Raw genomic sequence first — 23801 nt, forward strand, 5'->3', positions numbered from 1 at the left:
TATGGAATACTAAATTTATCGGCATGTTTGTTACTCTAGAACACATCGTTCTGGTGTAAATATCAACTGAGGCAGCAATGATTCAAAGATTGTGAAGAACATTTTTATTCTTTAGCACTTAACATATTCGTCCTTCCCTTTTATTTCTATACTTGCACCACGTCATTGGTGACGTTGGGATACACACTCAGTTAAAGAACAAAACTCGGATAATACAATAAGGGAAGTTAGACTTGATAAATTCTTAACTGATAGGTATATGAAAGCTACCATTATCTCCTCGACTTCGCCTTACCATATACCACTAATACCATTTAATAAGCTTTCTATTATCCATTACTTTTAAGTCAAATAAGACATTGTGGAGCCGATATATTATGGAATATGTTAAACTCTTTTTTAACACTTCGCAACGCAATGTAACATTTTATCCCGTATTATCTTTCACAATCTGATTTAAACAAAATAAAGAGGACAGAATTTCCTCAAGGTTTAATACAAATCTCTATTAAAAAGGCGAATTTTCAAATCAATTTCCTTACATACGTTCACCTTTCACTTGCAAACATTCAATAAAGTTTTGACCGTTTCTTTCCAAATAGAGAGGTGAAAAAGAAACAGAATATACATAAAAAGTCTTTCTTAAACGGAGTTATTTCGAGGCAGATAGAAAGTTTCTAACGAAATTAATCAATTGGAAAACATACATAGACTCTTCAGTCAAATGACATTATTCAAAACATAGTCAAAAGGAAACCAAATGACATTATTCAAAACATAGTCAAAAGGAAACTAAATGATATTATTCAAATTAACTTTAATCGCCTCGTAAAGGTAAGGTGGTTCTTTCATTTTTATGTAATTCCCTGAATCTTCCAATTTCGTCAAAATAATAGAACAATGTTTGTTGGTAAACTGATTTTCATCGATATCCAAACCGAACTCATTCTTCAGGTGATTAATTGGTTCTTCCCATTTTACACTCGATTCTAAACTCGAAGCGTCAGGATCTGGGCAATAAATCACTTCGTTCACTGGGAGAGGCGTTGCAGCTTCGTTTTCCAATTTGAAACGATTTAAGTGAAACTCTGAACTAAAATTATCACTCGATAAAGGTTTTGGTTCTTTCTTTACTTCCTTGGAAATTGTGGTTGGACTTTCACATACAGCATTAAATTCGCACTTGGAAGGCGAAGTATTTAATGAAATTACTTGGTTGGTGTTGGAACCGATATGTTTTGAATAAGTACATTTAGATTTCCTCGCGTTTCCGGGTTCATCAGGTTCTGATTCTGAATGAATTTCGACTTGTTTTGACTGGTCAGTTTCATTGAGAGAATCATCGTTTATATTTGTCATCCGTCCCTGTTTGTCGTCTGGTTTGAATTTTAATGGACACCCAAAGTCTGCAACACTGTTTGATTGATCGCTATCGTTTTTCCGTCTTAACGAGACTGTTTTCCGAGTTTTTCGTCCAATTCGAGATTTCAACGGATGAAGTGTAGCAATGTGCTTTCTTAGTACATGTTTCAATCTGGCTGCGAAATCACAAAACGTACACTTAAACGGACGTTCGTCACTGTGAGTCAATACGTGCTTCTTTAAATAATCTCGCCTTTGGGAGCGATAATCGCAAATATCGCATTTGAATGGACGCTCATCAGTGTGCGTCAAGACGTGCATCTTTAAATTCCCGCGTGTTCGGGTACGGTAATCGCAAATATTGCATTTGAATGGACGCTCATCAGTGTGCGTCAAGACGTGTTTCTTTAAATCCACGCGTGTTTTGGAGCGATACTCACAAATATCGCATTTGTACGGACGCTCGTCACTATGAGATGCGACATGTTGCTTTAAAACATCTCGTCTTTGGGAACGATAATCGCAAATATTGCATTTGAATGGACGCTCATCAGTGTGCGTCAAGACGTGTTTCTTTAAATCCACGTGTGTTTTGGAGCGATACTCACAAATATCGCATTTGTACGGACGCTCGTCACTATGAGATGCGACATGTTGCTTTAAAACATCTCGTCTTTGGGAACGATAATCGCAAATATTGCATTTGAATGGACGCTCATCAGTGTGCTTCAAGACATGTTTCTTTAAATCCACTCGTGTTTTGGAGCGATGCTCACAAATATCGCATTTGTACGGACGCTCGTCACTATGAGTTGTGACATATATCTTTAAATCATCTCGTCTTTTGGAACGATAATCGCAAATATCGCATTAGAATGGGCCCTCATCACTGTGAGTCAATACGTGCTTCTTTAAATAATCTCGCCTTTGGGAGCGATAATCGCAAATATCGCATTTGAAATGACGCTCAGTGTGCGTCAAGACGTGCATCTTTAAATTCCCGCGTGTTCGGGTACGGTAATCGCAAATATCGCATTTGAATGGACGCTCATCAGTGTGCGTCAAGACGTGCATCTTTAAATTCCCGCGTGTTCGGGTACGGTAATCGCAAATATTGCATTTGAATGGACGCTCATCAGTGTGCGTCAAGACGTGTTTCTTTAAATCCACGCGTGTTTTGGAGCGATACTCACAAATATCGCATTTGTACGGACGCTCGTCACTATGAGATGCGACATGTTGCTTTAAAACATCTCGTCTTTGGAACGATAATCGCAAATATCGCATTTGAATGGGCGCTCATCACTGTGCGTCAATACGTGTCTCTTTAAATGACCTTGCCTTCGGGAACGATAATCGCAAATATCGCATTTGAATGGACGCTGGTCACTGTGCGTCAATACGTGTCTCTTTAAATTCCTGCGTGTTTGGGTACGGTAATCGCAAATATCGCATTTGTACGGACGCCGGTCACTGTGAATTAATTTCTGATTCTTGAAGACTGAGCTCATTCCTGTCTGGAAGGCTCTGACCCATTGGACCGAATCGCATTCGGCCGAAACCAGTCCCAATCAACCGAAAAACCCGCACTTTTGGCGGATTCGGTCCAATGGGACAGTCCCATTGGAGCGAAAACCCGCACTTCTCCGGTTTCGGTCCATGCGCATATACACCCGATAGAACTAAAATGAATTTAATTCCCGGGAGCGCAAAGATTGTATCTTTGTAAGCTAACAATTTCTCTGACTTATAATAAAATAATGGTCAAAGAATTGAGCACCATACGCGAAAATTCTGTAAAATATTAAGCACCTACTTTAGTTTAGAAGAACCAAATACTTTCAGATCCCCGAAAATTTACTTTTTAAAGGGAATCGTAGATTTTTTTTAATATTTTAAGTAATATTTATCACGTTACATGGTTTTGGCTGCAGTTTTAGAGTATTAAGTAGACATTTTCGAATATTGGTTTTTTAGATATGAAAACCATAACTCTTAAAAAACCTATTCGTTCCCAAAGATATATATTTATATAGTATATAACTGCCGAAATACCTAACTCAACCAAACCAAACCTAACCTAACATAACAGTAATGTTTTGGAAAAGGCATATTATTTGAGATGTCAAAGAAGCTAAACATGAATATTTTGCTTTACGTTTTTTATTGAAGTATCATTATAAATAAAAGTCGGATTGAGCTAAAGTTACGGTCCCCTTTATATATGTTTCTGCTTAGTGCAGATTTTGAAAATGTGAAGCAGTTTCTTAACAATCTTAATTAAAATGAAGACTGAAGGAGCAGATATTAATAAAAAATGTCTTGATTAGAATCAAGACCTAAAAAGTATCGATAAGACTGAGGTTTCACTTGACTGAAGGATCAGATATTAATTTTTCTTTTTAATTGAAACTAAAAGGCATGCTTAAGGAAAAACAACGTTCCATTACCGTTTTCCGTTGAAATAACTTATTTTACTGGTAATCAATTTCAAAAATTTACTTATCTCGGCTTTTCGACCACAATTCCATTCCCCGCAAACATTTTATCATTACAATAATTACTTTTGGGAGATAAAACAATAAAAAACTGTAATAGCGGTCTATTTAGCCATGACAAAAACCTTTTAAAAGTTACAGCACCAAATAACCCTTTTGAGACTAACGGGATCTGAACAAACTAGAGCTTAACCCGCTACTATTACGACCAGGGACAATTGATGTAAACTGGAGTTGAAATATCATCATGTGCGACGTTTAGCACTTTAACTCTCCCAGTGTACCTTGTGATGCATCATCTAAACGCTGAGGATGCTGGGATATAACTATTAACACTACCATATCCCTCTGCTAACTTGAAGCAAACTTTCCTCTCTTTTTGCTGCTCATTACCGGTGTCATTCCCTTGACTTTCAGTTCGTTATAACTACTATCATGAGTTTATTTATTTCAAACCAAAATAGAAAAAAATTGGATTCTTTTTCCTTTTGTGCTACTTAGAACTTACAAATGTATGTTGTCACGTGCCATATCAAATAGTCTCTAACTATTGTTACAAACTAGAGAGCGAAATTGGGAGTAAAACTGATCATGCCCTGAACTATGAGAAAGAACAATATGACGGTTGACTAAAGTACACTTGATATTACATAATTTTGCAAAACCACGAGTAAAAATCTTACTGTCCCTATTGAATTTGCCGCCATTGGTTTTAGAATAATTAAAATGTTCCACTGCGAAGCGTGCCGGGCACGAATGGGGATGTAACGTCTTTAGAAACCTTTTAAAACGCAAGTCCAAACACGTACTCTCTCAAAAGTAATTAATGTAATGATAAAATGCTTTCGGGGAATGGAATTGTGGTCGAAAAGCCGAGATAAGTAAATTTTTGAAATTGATTACCAGTAAAATAAGTTATTTCAACGGAAAACGGTAATGGAACGTTGTTTTTTCTTAAGCATGCCTTTAAGTTTCAATTAAAAATAAAAATTAATATCTGATCCTTCAGTCAAGTGATAACCTCAGTCTTACCGATACTTTTTAGGTCTTGATTCTAATCAAGACATTTTTGATTAATTTATCCATTGAATTGATTTCTACGATAAATTCATCTTCAAATAACACAAGAGAAAGTGTTCTGTGTTTCTTATTTTATAAACTAATGGTCGCTCGTTTACATTTTAAGTAACTGTAAATATTTTTCAGCAAAATAAACAGGCATTATTAAATAAACATACAATTTTTAAACCAGGTGTGTGAATTTAGCATGTCTTTCATACCGTATGAATGTGCTTATTTGGTAATTGATCTTGGGTGCAATTTCAAACGGATAGTGGATTTTGGATTCAACGCTAAAGCAGAGTTAAGCAACACTTTGTCTCTCGGATCAAGTGACTCGAACTTATAATTTAATAGCAAATGAGAAAGAACTACTTTCTCGACGAGTATAGCCAGTTGTTTACCTAGAAAAAAATGTAGTGTTATATTTATTATTACTCTAAATTAACATAGTATTAGTGAATGGCTAGGTTCATAACAAAAATACACGGAAATATTCTATACGAGTGTTTTTGCAAAGAGTGTTATTTAAAGAAACATATTGCTGTGCAACTACGTAGATGAGGAAGTCTTCCACAAAGCTAGATCGGTTTTACGTAGCTATATGTCTTTCCGATTTCAAGTTCTTTAAAAACCATGGCAGCGCCGGTTAGCATAAAAAGCGCTAAAGCCGCGTTTACACGAGACACTTTGAAACCGTTTTAAACCGTTTTGGAATGTACCAAAAAGAATATTAAGTTGATAAAACCAGAGATCTTTCACGAGAAAATGCAAATATAATGTTTTAAAAAGTGTTAGGCCTTTCCAAAACGGTTGAAAACGGTTCCAAAGTGTCTCGTGTAAATGCGGCTTAAATGTTATCAGATGAAACCATAATTCAAATTGATTACTAAAATTAATTAAGTCATAGTTATAACAATAGAAAATTTCACTTTTTAAAGTTTGATTGATTTAAGACAAAACTATACTCGGCGAGTGAAAATGCTTCCTAAGTGTAAAGAAAACTGATACTCGAGAAATTTAATTACAAATGCTGTTCCACTAAAAGCGGTTTCGGAGCAGGACAGGAAATAGGCATAGGACACTGGACATTGTCCAATAAAATTTTTAAATATCCCATAATTTTTTTAAAAGCTAATAGTCTGGAGGATAGCTGAAATAATCATGCACTTTTTCAAGAAAGCATAAAACTTGGTATAAAGTTAGTTTGAAGTATTAAGTCAATGTAAGCGTTGTTTATACGTATGTCAGGGTTCATATTTAAATGAATGGAAGAGCGACAAGATGAATTGTTTAAAGAAAGAAATTAAGTTTAATAATTCGAATTCAGGTTACAAGGTAGAACGCGACTGCATCGTTGCAAAGTCCGGGAGCGAGAGAGCGAGGGTCCCAAAAATATACGCGAGAAAAAAGAGAAAGGGTCATCCCCACTCACCCAAAAAAAGGGGGAAGGGAATGAAAGCTACTCAGAGGTTATCGGCCCTTTGACCAAAGGGGACTTGGCGCGGCGACTATGTCGCCATCTAGCATACACAAAAAATTTTAAAGCTAACATTCGGTCATCCTACTTGTTAAAACTCCGGTTTAACATAAGAAAAAGAAACAAATAAAACAAAAGTTTACGAAACACTAAATTATGCAAATGAGATTAAATAGACGTAAAGTTCAAACACTAAACATAATCATCCAAATACGCGGGCTTCTGGCGTTGCCTTATCGGACGTCGGGGAGGGTCTGGATCGACTCCGTCATCTTCGTCAGACGTATCGGCCGTGGTTAGCTCATTTCCGGGAGGATCGTCTTCGGCGTTATCCTCTATCAGGAATCGTTTGAGCTTATCCACCGGAGCCGTATTCCGGTAAAATCTCTGACTCCGCTGATTCTCGGGGAGGTCTTCTATGAGGTACCTATCGTATTTGAGTTTGTCCGACACAACATAAGGACCTTTGTATTTTGAAGCCGTTTTCCGAGGTAAACCTGTCGCCGGTGGTTCCCGTTCAACCACCACCAGGTCACCCGGCTCGAACGTTGGGGCTTTGGCCCTACGGACGTTGTACCTTAGTCTCTGTTTCTCCTGGTCCGCACGAATAGCTTCAATAGCTGTCTCACGGCGCTCTAGTACGTCGGCGTCGAGAGTTTCTCTTACTGCGTCTTCGATTACGCTTCCGGTCGGATTTCTTGACGGGAAATTCAGGAGCAAAGAGAACGGAGATCGGCCAGTGGCCTTATGAAACGTGTTATTAATGCCCCACTGGAGCTGATGCACACGGGCATCCCAATCTTTATCGTCATCGCGGATGCACATACTCGCGAGTGCCGGGGTTAAGAGCCTATTCAGACGTTCCACCTGACCGTTACCACGCGGCGTCGCTGTCGAATTAACTACGTGTGAGATCTTGGCCTCCTTACAGAGCCCTTCGAAAGATCTCCCGGTATACGAAGTACCTTGATCGGTTATTACGCGCGTCGGCGCGCCGAACAGTCCAATTAAATCCTCGAGGAACCGCCTCGTAGGATTCATTCCAGAGTTCCGTACTGGTCGCAAAACTGTAAATTTCGTGAAAGCGTCTATCGCGACTATCAAATACGTATTTCCGCGAGTACTTTTCACGAAGGGACCTAAATGGTCCATATGTAACGTATGAAAAGGGGTTCCGACCTTATCGATAGGATGCAGCTCCCCAGGTCGTTTTCCCGCCGGCCGTTTATGAAACAGGCACTCGACGCACGAAGAAATATAACGCCGTACGTAGCGTTTTAGCTTTGGAAACCAAAAATTTTCACGAATTTTAGCACAAGTTTTATCGACACTAAAATGCCCGATGTCATCGTGACAGTTCTTAACTACGCGCCATCTGGCGCGATCGGGTACCACCCAGAGAAGCGATTCTGGCTTCCCAGTTTCCGTCGGAGCTACCCTTTTGAAGAGTTTTCCGTGTTTCAAAGCAAATTCTCTACGATTTTGCAAATCGCTTTTCGTTGGCTTCTCTTTCGTCGAAATGCTTTCCTTTAAAGCTCGGATTCTAGGATCGTCGTGTTGTGCAGCAGTCAGGAAATCTTCTCGTGATACTTCGGTATGAAAGATTTCCACACCTTTGACTGTGTCAACTTCTTCCGCGTCACTCCAGGGAGACCGACTCAACGCGTCCACGTGAGCCATACGAGTACCCGGACGATGGAGGACTTCAAACGTGTATTCTTGTAGGCGTAGCCACCACCGACCGATTCGCGGCACTAGGTGACGTTTAGACAATGTACACCGTACAGAGTTACAATCCGTTATTACGTGAAACTCGCGACCGACCAAATAAACCCGAAATTTTTCTAAACCCCATACAACCGCTAGGGTTTCCAGCTCGCTCGAATGGTACAGAGCTTCATCGCGTGTGGTTTTACGGCTCGCGTAACAAACAGGATGCCATCTGTCATCCTGTGACTTTTGCAAGAGGATTGCTCCCAGTCCATCTTTACTAGCGTCAGTATGAACTTGCGTCTCGGCTTTTACATCGTAAAGCGACAAGATAGGCCTTTCCGTTAGCCTCGTTTTCAGGGATTCAAAAGCTCGTTGCTGCTTCTCTTGCCACTCCCATGGCGAATCCTTACGTAAGAGACTTGTCAATGGTTCGGCTTCAACCGCGAAGCCCTTAACAAACCTCCGAAAATAGCTAGAGAGCCCAAGAAAGCGGCGTAGCTCATGGACGTTGGTGGGTACGGGGAAGTTTTTCACGCACTCGATTTTTCTGGATCCAGGGCGAATGCCAGACTCGTCGATTTCGAAACCCAGGTAATCGATATTTCCCAAAAGAAAGCGACATTTCTTTAGGTTGAGGGTGAGATTAGCGTTGCGAATGACGTCCAAAACCTGACGTAGGTTTAAGAGTCCTTCCTCTTCGTCTACCGAGGGTATCAGTACGTCGTCCATGTAGGTTAAGGCTACAGCGTACCTTAGCGATCCCAACACAGAATTTACCATTTTCTGAAACACTCCGCAAGCGTTGGAGAGTCCAAAAGGCATTACTACAAATTGGTAGTGTCCGTCGGGTGTTACGAACCCGGTCTTTTCCTTTGATTCTTCGCTCAATGGAATTTGATAATAGCCGGACATCATGTCAAGGCTAGTGAAAAGCTTATTTCCACTCAAACGTTCGAGTTGTGAGTCGATTAGCGGCAGAGGGTACGCGTTCTTTTTCGTGATCTTATTCAACGCGCGAAAGTCAATGCACAAACGTTCGTCCCCCGTCTTCTTCTTGACGATAAGAATGGGACTCGAGTATGGAGAGTCCGACTCCTCGATAATTCCGGCCGCTAAAAGTTCCGATATTTTTTTTCTAACGCGGTCTCGTTCAGCGAATGACAACCGATAGGGTCTGTACGTGACCGGTTCATTTGACGTAAGCTCTATATTCATGACAGCTTTGTCCGTCCGTCCGAGTTCGCTTAGATCGTTAGCGAAACAATCTCGGTATTCGTTCAATAATCCGTGCAATCGCTCTATAGTACCGATGGAGAGATTTTCGCCCGCAATTACGTTTTCGGCGGGAAGTGGCGGTAGCGTGATCGGCTTCGTATTAAGGACCTCTCTCGTGGGACCGGTTTCGCGTACACAAATCTCGGCGCGCGCCATTTTTCGCCCCGCTTCAATTATTAGCTCTTTATCCGATACGTTAAAAATCGGCATCGTAGTCGCGCCATCCCGTTCGAGGGAACAGACCGTTCGCGGTAGACAGTACTCGTTTCCGGGAATCATACGAACCGATGATTCTATATATAAATCGGTCCCGTTTTTAAGCTCGTCTCGGGAGATCACGTCGATAAAGCCGACGTAATTTGGAGGGATCACGGTAGCGGCTCGCGCCCACAAATTAACCGTTGGCTCGGGTAAATCCGGAATCGTCAGATTTTTCAAGCGGTCGTCTCCCTCACAGTTCTCGGGTCGCTCCTCGAAAATTCTCAAGGCATTCTTTCGTTTGACAACCACCACGTGTGGTTGTTCGGTAAACGGCTGCCCTATCATGACAGGTATCGATTGAACGTTATCAGGTACCACGTACGCCTCTACCTCAGCCGAAGCTTGGTCCACTGTTAGAGTCAAGTTGCAAACCCCCTCGGGCTTCGTACGACCGGAGCCGTAGCCACCTATGAAGAAATCGTTATCGGTTTCTCTCACTCGTAGCCGTAGTTGATCGGCGCTACTTCGGCGCACCGTCACGCATTTGCTGCCTAAATCGACGTAGGCTTTCATCGGTTGTCCATCAACCAAAGCGTCCATGAAATATTTTACGTTGCCATCGGCGTCAGCTTTTCTACTTTCAACGTGTAGCGCGTCGCTAGACGCTCCATTCGACGGCGTTTTTCGGCTACATTGACTGGATTCGTGTCCGGTTCTTTGACAAATGGTACATCGGTCTTTTCTCGGCGGTTTTGGGCAGTCTCTTGAGAAATGTCCATAGTCTCTACAGTTAAAGCAAAGGTATTCCCCTTTCTCATTTACGCGGGGTCGATTTTGTCCATTTCCAGATCTTTTATACTCGTTATTTGAAACCGTACTACGCGATTCAAATCCGGAAGTTTTCCCGTTACGACCGTGGTTGTCCTTGGACGATTCATTATAACGCGTTCGTTCGTTAGAGTTCTTGTTTTGATTTCGTCCGCGACTTTGTAAACGCTCTTCGAGTTGTTTAACGCACAACAATAGTTCTGGAGGTCTTGTGAAATCGCGTACCGATAAAGCCGTAATTAATGAGTCGTCATTAAGTCCTGTGATTAAATATTCTATCATCGCTTCGTCAGATAGTCCACAAAGCCTAGCTTTTGCGATCTTATCATGATAGTATATTTCTACGCTTTCTCCTGCACGTCTCACGCGTCTCTCCATCTCGCGATATAATCGTTGCGAGCTCTTGGCGGGAGGGAACCATTCGACTAACAGTTCCTTCCACTCGGGCCATGTTCGTACCACTACGTCGAGTGACTCGAACCAAACCTTGGCCGTCCCTCTTAATTTAGGTAGGGCACAGCTTACGGTTAAACTATCCGACCATCCGTAGGCTCGGGCGGAATCATCGACTTTTTTAATCCACATCGAGACATCCTGATGAGGGGCTTCTATGGGGTCGAACTCCGGTATCAACTTGGCAGCTTCTGAAGCGTTAACCGGGCTACGTTCGCTAGCCGGTGTCGCACGCTGAGCAGTCGCCTCTAACGTCTGTTGAACCGCCGCCGCTACGGCCGCCTTGATGGATTCTTCGAATCCCGCGAGGGAAATATATCCCGCTGGTACACCTTCGCCATTACCGTCAGCCATTGTACCCTCGTCGTCGTAGGTTTCAACCTCGGGTTCGTGGAAAAGTCCGTTCGCGGTAGGACAGCCTTCGTCGTCTCTCGCGTTGTAAAACGTTTCGTCGTTTTGTCGTTGAGCCAAGGCCCTCCTACACTCGTGGCAGATTTCTTGCGCGGAATTGGCTAACCTAGTGCTCCGTCTTACGTGGGGGCAACCTTCTACAGTCTCCGGCATGAATTATGTTCTTATCATCGATACGTCGATGATGGCGGTCTCGATTCGCGGACCTCGTGGTCGAGAGAAGTTTGCAAAGGTGGATCGTCACCTAATTGCGTTCGTATCTCCCTATAAGTATGTAATTAAGCCCAGCTTTAATTACAGTACTTCGTGGTGATAGTGCTCTCGATTAAGGCTATCGTCATGGCGTTCGAGCCAAAAATTTCGCTAAGCCTAACCTCGTGTAATCCTAATTCATCTCGTTCAATTTCGGCGTTTTTAAGTTATAATCCCACTTCTGAGATGTAAGCGTTGTTTATACGTATGTCAGGGTTCATATTTAAATGAATGGAAGAGCGACAAGATGAATTGTTTAAAGAAAGAAATTAAGTTTAATAATTCGAATTCAGGTTACAAGGTAGAACGCGACTGCATCGTTGCAAAGTCCGGGAGCGAGAGAGCGAGGGTCCCAAAAAATATACGCGAGAAAAAAGAGAAAGGGTCATCCCCACTCACCCAAAAAAAGGGGGAAGGGAATGAAAGCTACTCAGAGGTTATCGGCCCTTTGACCAAAGGGGACTTGGCGCGGCGACTATGTCGCCATCTAGCATACACAAAAAATTTTAAAGCTAACATCAATTAAAGATCCCAACAAAAACATCCCTGTAAAAATATGCCAAGTTGTTTGGCCGTAAAAAGAAGTGAGATCTAAAATACGGCCAAGTTATTATCTCCAGGTGAAACAACATTTTATTCGACTTAAAACTTCTCAAGAATGTTTTTCTGACTTGGCCATTAGCATTTCAAAGATTCGTTTAATTCCAGATATGGATCGAAATTAAAATATTAAATCAAATTGGTTAAATATTCTTGAATAGCCTTTGTGGTTAAACTTGTAACTTCCGTTCTTCACTTTCACGGGCGCAAAAAAGAAGGATGCAAGTTTGGAATGCTAATGGCCAAGTCAGAAAAACATTCTTGAGAAGTTTTAAGTCGAATAAAATGTTGTTTCACCTGGAGATAATAACTTGGCCGTATTTTAGATCTCACTTCTTTTTACGGCCAAACAACTTGGCATATTTTTACAGGGATTTTTTTTGTTGGGATTTCACTCCTTTTTGTACGTGCATGTTCTTGTAGAATTATAGAAGGAGGATTATGAAGTGAAATAAACATTTGTACTTTAATATTAAAAGACGAAAAAATTAAATTATAATGACCTATTATAGAACCATTTCAGACGAAATGAAAAGGAAATGAGTAAAAATGTATTTACTAAAACATTAAGTAAAAAAAATTAATTTTACAATACGAAAGAATCATATTAGTAAAAAATATTAATATTAAAGACGAAAAAATTAAATTATAATGTCCTATTACGAGGGGATCTAAATTATTAAACCCCCATTTCAGGGGTTAACAGGCGAAAATTCCCGCTTTTGGGACTTTTTCCTTTCTTTGTATGCTAAGTCCTACTTGTGTGCCAAATTTTATCATTCCCGCAACACCGGAAGTGCCCTAGAGGTTTAGATGATGACTCTAATTCTAAACCTCCATTTCAGGGGCTAAAAGGGGAAAACTCCCGATTTTGGGACTTTTCCCTTTGCTTGTATGCTTAGTGGTACAAGTATGCCAAATTTCATCATTCTAGCACCACCGGAAATGCCCTAGAGGTTTAGATGATGACTCTAATTCTAAACCCCATTTCAGGGGCTAAAAGGGGAAAAAACCCGCTTTTGGGACTTTTCCCTTTGCTTGTATGCTTAGTGGTACAAGTATGCCAAATTTCATCATTCTAGCACCACCGGAAATGCCCTAGAAGTTTTGATGATGTGTCAGTCAGTCAGTCTCATAATGTGTCATTTTCACATAGGATTATCACAGAAACCAGATGGGTTAGAAAGCTGGAAGTTGGAGGACTTCCTAGGATTAACACTGTGCCCTTGAGGTGTAAATATGAGTGGTGTACTATTCCCTAGTACCGAGTTACGAGAGGGTGAAAATGAGGCTGAAATGTTTCGGGTAAAGGATTGCTGGTAGTGCACGACAACTTGGCGGGTGCACTGCCGTGCACCCAGATTGGAGGCATTCCGTATCTCTGTTGTGACAGCCGTGACAAGCCGTCAATGCGGCCGTGAAATTGTAAACTCACCTAACATCATTTTAGGTAGCGCCCCTCGAGATACGCCGCCTTCGAGCTATGGAGAAAATGTAGGGGTCGTGTATAAAGCAAAAATCTCTCCGATTCATAGGAGCTCAGTAAGGAATGAAAGAATTTTTCAATAGAAAATCAAACCACGCGCTACAAAATGAAAAAAATAATTTAATTCTTAACTGCTATTATTGAAAATTTTACAATAACAATTTGGCAACATAATTCAAGGCATAATTTCGCATAAGCACAACTCCAAGTAACACCTGTTACTATTATTAATAAAAATATTTAACCATAAATATTTTTAGAGTTATAAACAATTTTTTTAATCATTCATGTGTAAAACCCTCTATGGTTTAAATGTATTCCATTTTCATAGCAGTACACACAATTGGAAAAAAGTTACTTCCAATTAAAAACACTCCTTATACATGAAAGCCAGTCTTATCTAAGAGAGCTACCGCTCTCTTAGTATATTGAACATTTTGAAGTAACAATTTCCCAACATAATTAGTCACAATTTCGCAACATAATTAAAGTCACAACTTGGCAACATAATTAGAGTCACAATTTCGCAACATAATTAAAGTTATAATTTCGCAACAATATTAAAGTTATAATTATAAATATTAAAATTCCGTTCCATGGTAAAACTTTATAAGAGTTGATTTTGAAATAAGTGCTGCCACTTCATGGAAAATAGTTTATTAAAAACTAAAATTTAAAAATTATTTTAAGTTTGTACGGCTGAGGAAGAACCACGGTTCGAAAGCTCCCGAAAATAATTTTTAAATTTTAGTTTTTAATAAACTATTTTCCATGAAGTAGCAGCACTTATTTCAAAATCAACTCTTATTAAAGTTATAATTTTGCAACAATATTAAAGTCACAATTTCGCAACATAATTAAAGTCACAATTTCGCAACATAATTAAAGTCACAATTTCGCAACATAATTAGAGTCAAAATTTCGCAACATAATTGGAGTCATAATTTCGCAACAATATTAAATTTATAATTTCGCAACATTTAAGAATAAGCAACTGTCAACGTTTTTAAGTAATAATTTGAGAACATTTTAATTATTCTTCACATTTTAAAGATCGAAAAATATTTTTATGTTACAGGCACTCAGTTAGAAATTCGGTATCCCAATACTGCTAATTAATGCTTGTTAAGTTGTAACTTCATGGTAAATTAAGTATTGCAGTGATAGAATGGATGTTTTTCTGCTTTTTCTGGTTTTTTAGGTTATTTACGGGGTTTTAGTGATCTTTTGCATGACAAGAAATATCAAGACTTCATATCATAGTTGTATAGTGCAGAGCGTGGTACACTATGAAGTTACCGGAATTTTCCTTTTATAAAAGTAGATTTTAGCTCCCGTCGTAGTTAAATCCAAGTTAAATTATACTTCGGCTTAACTATGAACAAGTTCGTGTTAGTGAAAGACGATTCTCTAAAGTTAAAAGGAAACGAAGAAACCGAGATAAACTGGGAAATATGCTTCTAATGTCAAAAAAATGAAATTATGAAAATAGATTTAAAGCAGTTGGTTATAAAACAATTTCCGAAACCCATAGAGGGTTTTAAACATTAATGATCAAAAAAATTGTTTACAACTCTAATAATATTTATGGTTAAATATTTATATTAATAATAGTAACAGGTGTTACTTGGAGTTGTGCTTATGCGAAATTATGCCTTTAATTATGTTGCCAAATTGTTATTGTAAAATGTTCAGTAATAGCAGTTAAGAGTTAAATTATTTTTTTCATTTTGTAGCGCGTGGTTTGATTTTCTATTGAAAATTTCTTTCATTCTTTACAAAGCTCCTACGAATCGGAGAGGTTTTTGCTTTATACACGACCCCTACATTTTCTCCATAGCTCGAAGGCGGCGTATCTCGAGGGGCGCTGCCTAAAATGATGTTAGGTGAGTTTACAATTTCACGGCCGCTTTGACGGCTTGTCACGGCTGTCACAACAGAGATACGGAATGCCTTCAATCTTTAATTGACTTAATATACTTCAAACTAACTTTATACCAAGTTTCATGCTTTCTTGAAAAAGTGCAAGATTTCATTGAAAATCGACAGTGATCCTCCAGACTATATGGTGGTCACTGGACGGTTGACCAGTAAATTTTTCCGAAGTTTTGATAGCTTGACTAAGATGCGACACAATTTTTGCTCACTCCAGTGGACAATGTCCTATAAATTTTCCTGTCAAAGGGGGTATCACTGGACACATGTCCTATTAGAATGTTTTTTTTTTTATTTCCGCCCCTTGTTCGGGGTATATAACCATTGAACAGAATTCCATTGGAACGAAATTCCATTGGACCGAAATAAAAAATAAGTTGTTCTAATTGACCGAAGCTAGCCGGCTGTTCCCAATGGACCTAATTCCCATTGAGCAGACTTGCCATTCCTGTTGGACAGAAGTCTCGTTGGAGCGAATTTCCCATTGGCGCGATTTCGCATTTTATCCTATTCCCATTGAGCAGACTTTCCATTCCTGTTGGAGAGAAGTCTCGTTGGAGCGAATTTCCCATTGGTGCGATTTCGCATTTTATAATGCTATATTAATTAAGGTCGTTGAAAAATAAACATGGCCTTTTCCAAAATATTCTTATTTTCCTAGGTTGGCCTAGGGTTAGCTTAGGTTAGGTTAGGTTAGGGTTAGGTTAGCTTTGGTTAGGTTAGGTTAGGTTAGGTTTGGTTTGGTTTGGTTTGGTTTGGTTTGGTTTGGTTTGGTTTGGTTTGGTTTGGTTTGGTTAGGTTAGGTTAGGTTAGGTTAGGTTAGGTTAGGTTAGGTTAGGTTAGGTTAGGTTTGGTTTGGTTTGGTTTGGTTTGGTTTGGTTTGGTTAGGTTAGGTTAGGTTAGGTTAGGTTTGGTTTGGTTTGGTTTGGTTTGGTTTGGTTTGGTTAGGTTTGGTTTGGTTTGGTTTGGTTTGGTTTGGTTTGGTTAGGTTTGGTTAGGTTAGGTTAGGTTAGGTTAGGTTTGGTTTGGTTTGGTTTGGTTTGGTTTGGTTAGGTTAGGTTTGGTTAGGTTTGGTTAGGTTAGGTTTGGTTTGGTTAGGTTAGGTTAGGTTTGGTTTGGTTTGGTTTGGTTTGGTTAGGTTAGGTTAGGTTAGGTTTGGTTAGGTTAGGTTAGGTTCGGTGTGTGGAATCGGATATAGACGAATTCAATTATTCCATAAATAAGCCGGAATCGTCGTTAACAGCAGCTTCAAGCTTGGGCCAAAAAGCGACGCCAGTCATCGTTCACTACCTCTAGCGTTGGCTCTTGGCAGAACGAGAATGGCTGCTTGCCCCATGTACGGTTGGATTCTCTTTTTGTACTTAATGATTTCATTCACATGACCAATCTGTCGAATGGGACTTTCGGCCGAATGGGACTTTCGGCCGAATGGGATTTCTGTCGAATGGGATTTCCGACCGAATGGGATTTCCGACCGAATGGGATTTCTGTCGCATGGGATTTCTGTCGAATGGGATTTCTGTCGAATGGGATTTCTGTCGAATGGGATTTCTGTCGAATGGGATTTTCGGCCGAATGGGATTTCTGTCGAATGGGATTTTCGGCCGAATGGGATTTCTGTCGAATGAAATTCTGCCCAACGGATTCTTTCCAATGGGATATAAGCCTTGTTCGGAGGCTAGTTCCTACGTTTAATGGTTATTTAACCTGGGATTAGACTCGGTTTCAGGGTTATTTCACCAAGGATTTGACGAGTTTTAAAGATATTTTCACTAGCCTTACCCAACAACAGTAATGGGAGTCCTAGCAAAGAGCACTAACAGAAGCGTTCATAACTAAGGCCATTAAACTTATATGGAGTGCAATGATAAGCTAAAACCCATGCTCTTCTAATGGCATCACCTGTCGTCACCCCTACCGGGAGAGTTCCGAAACAATTTGACTCATAGGTCATGTTATGGCTATGGTTTGAGTCTGAAGTTTCTTAAAATGACATTAGGTCTGTAATTTATTGAAATTATTCAACTAAAATTAATATGTAGTTACACCATCATAAAGGACTATCGTTTTTCACTTCTCGGTTGTATTGCTCTTTTGGTAACTACTGTAACGGTACGCAACGTTTATGAAAACCGATGTATATGGAAATACGTTTTCGGGAAACCGCGGTTATGATGACCTCTATTATGGGATTCACTCGTACGGCAATGTGAGGGCTCCCCATTCAGAATATAGGAAAGCAAGTAAGCAACAACGAAACCTACATCGTGACACAGTTAAATATGTTTAACCCTTTGTTAAGATAAATGATAAAGTATCCTTTTCACAAAATAACACAGATTCTTCCCGTCAGTTCATACTCCCAGCTTGTTTTTACTTTATATATGCATGTTATTTCTAACTAGTAGTGTGCAGTTAACGGTTTCAATGGAATAATTCGATCGAATACCGAACCGAATAATTCGAGCTTCATGGGACAATCCCATTGCACCGAAAAACCCGCACTTCGGGTTTTTCCCGATGGAATTTAAATAAACAAAATCCCGGGAAATCAAAGATTTTATCTTTGTTAGCAAAAATTAAATTAACTTAAAACAATTTAAGACCTACGTAAAATGAACGCAAGATCCAAGCATTTTCTAAATAATTATTTTAAAACTAAGGATTGTAAGAACAAAATAGTAATAAATAAGCAAAATATGACATAATAAAACCAATTTCTAATATTTATTTATGATTTGATGTTATATTCATCATGAAAATACTTTAAAGCAGGCCGTTTTAATATAATTGAAGTGTATAACCGCTCCAAAGAGGAAGAGACGAATTCCTAACCAAACCTAACCTAACAGTAATATTTTGGAAAAGGCATATTATTTGAGAAGTCAATGAAGATAAACATCAATATTTTGGAAAAGGCGTCACGTTTTTAATTGATTTATAAAATATTACTAGCCTAACTTAAACAAATGGTGGCGTTTCCAAGGCAGTAAAAATATATTTAAAATGCTTTCATTAAAAACGACATTAATAGAAATTAAACTACATAGCATTTTTGGGGTCGCTGTTTTCGACAAATAGAGTCGTTAGAATTGTAAAAACCAAACCCGCCGTTGGGCTAAATTCATTAAAAATATTGGCGGGATTCGGTCTGATGGGAATTCGGTCTAATGGAATTCTGCGCAATGGGAAGATACCATAATGCGATACGGTAATCGATAAGCCCATTTTCACTATTCGATACGAATATCGAATACCGAACTGAATATTTGGTCAAAGTTCGACTACAATAAATTTCGGTCCTTGGCACTAGAGAGACCCACCTTATTTTAAAAAATATCATCCCAATTTTATTTGTCTCCCATCAAAAACTACCGGCAAGTGCCTAGGAAAATTTTAAGAAACACTTGGCCAACAATGAGGAGAGGTATTTTGAAATTTAGGAGCTTCTAAATGTTTTTCTCCTTGCTTTGCATTCGCGAATACTAGGCTTAACTATTCGAAATTAATCTCTTAATAAAAAATATACCAAGGCCTAACTATTCGGTATACGATTTGGAATAAACTATTCGATTCGGTATTTGATGATAAAAATGTTTTGGTATTCGGTAACCGGTTCGATACCCAAAAAGTGGTATTCGCACTCCCCTATTGCTAACCTATGCAGTCTATTGGTCCAGTTGAGGAAGGCATGTAGGTGTACGTCTTTATTCAAGTAGAAATCTCCGGTAAGAATCTCTCGGGTATGAATTTCTCCTTGCTTTGCATTCGCGAATACTGGGCTTAACTATTCGAAATTAATCTCTAAATAAAAAATATACCAAGGCCTAACTATTCGGTATACGATATGGAATAAACTATTCGATTCGGTATTTGATAATTAAAATGTTTTGGTATTCGCTAACCGGTTCGATACCCAAAAAGTGGTATTCGCACTCCCCTATTGCTAACCTATGCAGTCTCTTGGTCCAGTTGAGAAAGGCATGTAGGTGTACGTCTTCATTCGAGTAGAAATCTCCGGTAAGAATCTCTCGGGTATGAATTTCTCCGGATCAGAATATATTTCTGGATCCCGATGAAGTTTGAAGATGTTGACAGTCACCGGCGTTCCTTTCGGTATTTCGAAATTAGCTATAAAGGCGTAAAACATTTTAACGGTGTTTCAATGGGAGTTCATGGAAATATATTGATCGGGATAAATGATGTTTATAATTGTATGTATAGTTGATTACGGTTTTCTCAAAATTTGTAAATTGAATGAAGTCCTTTAACAAGTTAGGTAACCAAAATAAACCTCTCCGAGTCGAGACGCAATTAAGTGGTTTTTCTTCAATAAATAAATAAATATAATTGATATTAATTATTTTAAACGTCATTAATTTACCTTAATTCTAGTTAAATATTTTTAAGAAACTTTATTCCTAATAATCATTTCAAACATAGTTATTATTGAAGTTTGTATTCAAGCGTATGCCTCTTTAACAATGTTTGGAAATTTTGGGTATATAAGGCGATTGATTCACAATAAATGATAGGAAAACCCGCAATTGAGTGAACTTTTGGTGGAAGCCCTGACATTGGATAAGTGAATAGGGATGAAAATTTCACTATGAAATTGCATTTGATTTAAAGGCATATCAATGTGTGGGTGTGAGACTTTTCAAAGTCATTTTCCGGCGAGCGATTTTGTACTTAATTTAATGAAATTTTTTTTATTTTAACCTTGGTTTTGGCTTCCGTCACCAGTACTTACCAGTTTTTAAGTCATCAGTCATTGTTCTCGAAATTCCAGGAATTGGAGGATACAATCGATGAGATTCCTGAGAGTAATAAAAGAAATAAAGCCGAATAAATTCAAAAAAGGATTGATATTTATTCATTGGAATTGAAAGTCATAAAAACCACATCATTGAGATATTTCAAAAGGGTGGGCACAAACAATTTTAAGTGTTCAGGGTCGAAATAGGCAGGAAATGCTTCCCGTTTAATAGTTCTTTAAAACACGCAGGCCACGTTGGGTAGCTTATCTAATTATTGATAAAGGATTAATTTCAAAAAGTTATTTTCTTCGGTAATCAGTTTCACAGGGGTACAATTCTTTCAGAATCCAACGACGATGTTCTAGTCAAATAAATTCCAGAAGAATCCACACCCTCCCGTAATGTTAAAGAAAACCAGTTGGTAAACCAAAATATACCTCTCCGAATCGAGACGAGAGCTATCTACCCAATTAAGAGGCGTTATAGTAAATAAGGTTTATCTTAAAATTTCCCTGCGGGAGAAAAGTGTACATAGGCGAATTTTTCCCAAGCCATCCTCGCACCGCGAATGTCCCCGCGCACTTATACGACCGTAAACAAAGTTGCAAAAACAAGATGGCCCAAGGGCTGGGCCTTAATACTAATTTTACACGGCTCACGTGGCCCGCCATATAGTTGATCTCCCTAAGGTATTATTAAAATAAATCGTACAACTATAAACCATTTCTGAAACACAATCGTGTATCCCCTTAATTTCTAATAACGTCATTTTTCAAATAATATTAGTGAAACTAAATTGTGCTCCCCAATAAAATATAATTTTTAAAAACCATACGAATCAAACAATGTACCTAAAACAAAATCCTGGATCCCCTAACCAGAAAACACTACGAGCGCTAACCGTCCCCTCTATTTTACGAAACCGAACCTAACCATCCAGCATAATCTGATGTATCACGCGCACAAAGCGAGGAAAATTATCATCTTGTTTCCTTCACTCAGAAAGCCCGCGATATTTAAAATACCTTTCTTTCCTCTCTTTCCTCTCCGGGCGGGACGCCCCCTCTTCCTCTTCCTCCTTTCACTTATATACCAGGCAGGCAGTTCTCTCTCTACGTCACGCTTTCATTCGTTTCTATCAGAGCTTCTCCCTCTCCAAATCGTGTATACGCTCTCTCCGTATCTTGTACCCGTCTGGCACAGGGACAGGCGCTTGGTCCTTTTATTAAATTTTACCGGAATTAAAACTCCGTGTAAAATTAAAAAGGGCCGCGTAGAGCGTAGTAATACATACTCTGGTCTCGCGATTTCGTCGGCTACGTTAGTCAATTTCATAGATTCATTGTAAAACTTTTCCGAAGAAGTAATTCTTGCAGTATTTTTTGATTTTGATGATAATCAATCATTAAAAATCAGGTAGTGACTAGATTCTAGGATTTTCATAGGTCTTGCATAAAATTATACCCTCACCTTGCCAAGGTATATGCCTAACACCATACATTATTATTACGTTATTATCTATCTCTAAATAACCGTTTGTAAATATTTACTAGCAAAATCAGGAATCCTCTCTTTCTTACGAAAGATGGTTTAGCAAAGGACTAAGATCTACCGTACCTTGTCCATGTGCAATAGTGTCTGAATATGGTATTTGGCGGTTCGAGGATGTCTCGCGTGTTTTAACGTTACGCCTTTGCCGTCTTGTACACTTCCCTCCCGTAGGAAGGTTTATTATATTACTTCTGGTTATGATAATATATTCCGTAGAAAAGGTTGTGGAGTTTGAAGCGAGGCCCCAACCCCAATAAGGGATGTTTTCCATTCATGCTTCTTTTAAATAATCAAATTCGTGTACATACCTTTAAGACCATTTCTAAATAAGTAAGTTGATTAGCATCTTCACATGTAATAGAAGGATAAGCAACACCAAATTTCTCGCTTAATTCTTCATGAGCTTTTCCCTGTATTTCTGGATGCAGTCCAAGGAGGTACAATGTCCATAGTAAACTCAAATGAACAGTGTCATGACCCTTTTTATAAAAGAGACTTAAGTTCTATATCTTTTTAAGCTTTATTTTACCCCAAGTATATTTTATCTCATTTGAAAATTTCAGTTTTTTTTTTTGATATTATATTTATCAGATGAAACTCTGGCTATTTGGAACCGTTGGTACCATAAAATTTTATTTGATCAAATAAAGCTATAGATGTAGCTTTTATCGTCCACCTTCATGTGACAGGATGAAAAGTTGTTGCAATCAAGTTTGATGATACTAAACTCCAAATTATCTGAACAGCCCTATAGCAGTTTCGCTCGGCTGTCAGAAAATTAGAGGAGCTATATTCTAGTGGTTTTCTATTGCTCCCAATAAACTAAGGATGTAAAATATCTATACGAACATGAGTGAATCATATACTAGCTCCCTATAAGTTACTCAGCCACACTGGCCTTATGTATCCAGCATTTTCTTCCCGCCAAAAAAGTGTTACCTATATGCGACCTACAGTGAGAGAAAATAACACTACTTTCCGCGCTTACGTATTTCCGGTAAAAAACCGGAAAAGGGGATCAACCAATGAAACTTTGAACTGAAAGGTAGTTAGTATAAGCAGAAATGTTGTGATTGTTTGTGGGCGGTTCACAGTCGTATTTTATCTTTGAAATTATTTTAGTGGGTTAAGGTTGGCGCAATAGGAAGTTTTATTTTTGCGCATTAAAATGGCAAAATTTTGGATATTTTTTGACACAGGCCAAATGAAAGAAACTCATTTAAATTCAGAGCGGAATAAGAATTTTTATTCCGTGGGCAACGTTCAGAGGCAGGAACTATTTATGGTGAGAGAACCAAACTTTATGAAAAAATAAGAGCTAAACAACAACTTAATAGTCATCTCATTTTTAACGAAGCCTGTTGTAGGGTCCAACTCATTTTTAACGAAGCCTGTTGTAAGGTCCAACTCATTTTTAACGAAGCCTGTTGTAAGGTCCAACTCATTTTTAACGAAGCCTGTTGTAAGGTCCAACTCATTTTTAACGAAGCCTGTTGTAAGGTCCAACTCATTTTTAACGAAGCCTGTTGTAAGGTCCAACTCATTTTTAACGAAGCCTGTTGTAAGGTCCAACTCATTTTTAACGAAGCCTTTTGTAAGGTCCAACTCATTTTTCACGAAGCCTGTTGTAAGGTCCAACTCATTTTTAACGAAGCAAAAGAATGAATGTGACTCAAAGAAACCAAACCTCCAATACCGTTATTACCATTTGGAACTATCGTCACTTTCAAGTTCTCGATATATTAATTTCAAAGCCCTAAGAGAGGGCGCCGTCTACTATCACTTTCACCCGCCTCCCGTCCTCTCGACTATTCGGAAGAAAATGCTGGATACATTAGGCCAGTGTGACTGAGTAACTTATAGGGAGCTAGTATATGATTCACTCATGATACGAACAATATTTATTCTACGCCCTTAGTTCAATCTGGGGTTATGGG

The 23801-nt window shown here is 38.9% G+C and overlaps 2 protein-coding genes across 2 annotated transcripts; both read right to left on the bottom strand.

Moving 5' to 3' along the window:
- Nucleotides 1-792: 792 nt before the first annotated feature.
- Nucleotides 793-2232, bottom strand: LOC149584691 (uncharacterized; the record flags this gene model as incomplete). Its single annotated transcript, XM_089863491.1, has 1 exon — nt 793-2232. A coding segment is annotated over one exon (1440 nt), but the record flags the coding sequence as incomplete, so codon positions are not given.
- Nucleotides 2233-4874: 2642 nt separating this feature from the next.
- LOC149584692 (cytochrome P450 4C1-like) lies at nt 4875-23474 on the bottom strand. The gene is made up of 5 exons (XM_089863492.1): nt 23223-23474; nt 22173-22367; nt 20307-20373; nt 19505-19684; nt 4875-5323 (listed from the first exon to the last, which is right to left on the bottom strand). The coding sequence occupies exons 1-5, from the start codon at nt 23472-23474 to the stop codon at nt 5154-5156; spliced, it is 864 nt and encodes a 287-aa protein (XP_089719618.1). The 3' UTR covers nt 4875-5153.
- Nucleotides 23475-23801: the final 327 nt, after the last annotated feature.

Source organism: Phalangium opilio, unplaced genomic scaffold (assembly GCF_054372755.1).
Source record: "Phalangium opilio isolate 3A_F unplaced genomic scaffold, DU_Popi_V2 ptg001170l_1, whole genome shotgun sequence".
Lineage (NCBI taxonomy): Eukaryota > Metazoa > Arthropoda > Arachnida > Opiliones > Phalangiidae > Phalangium > Phalangium opilio.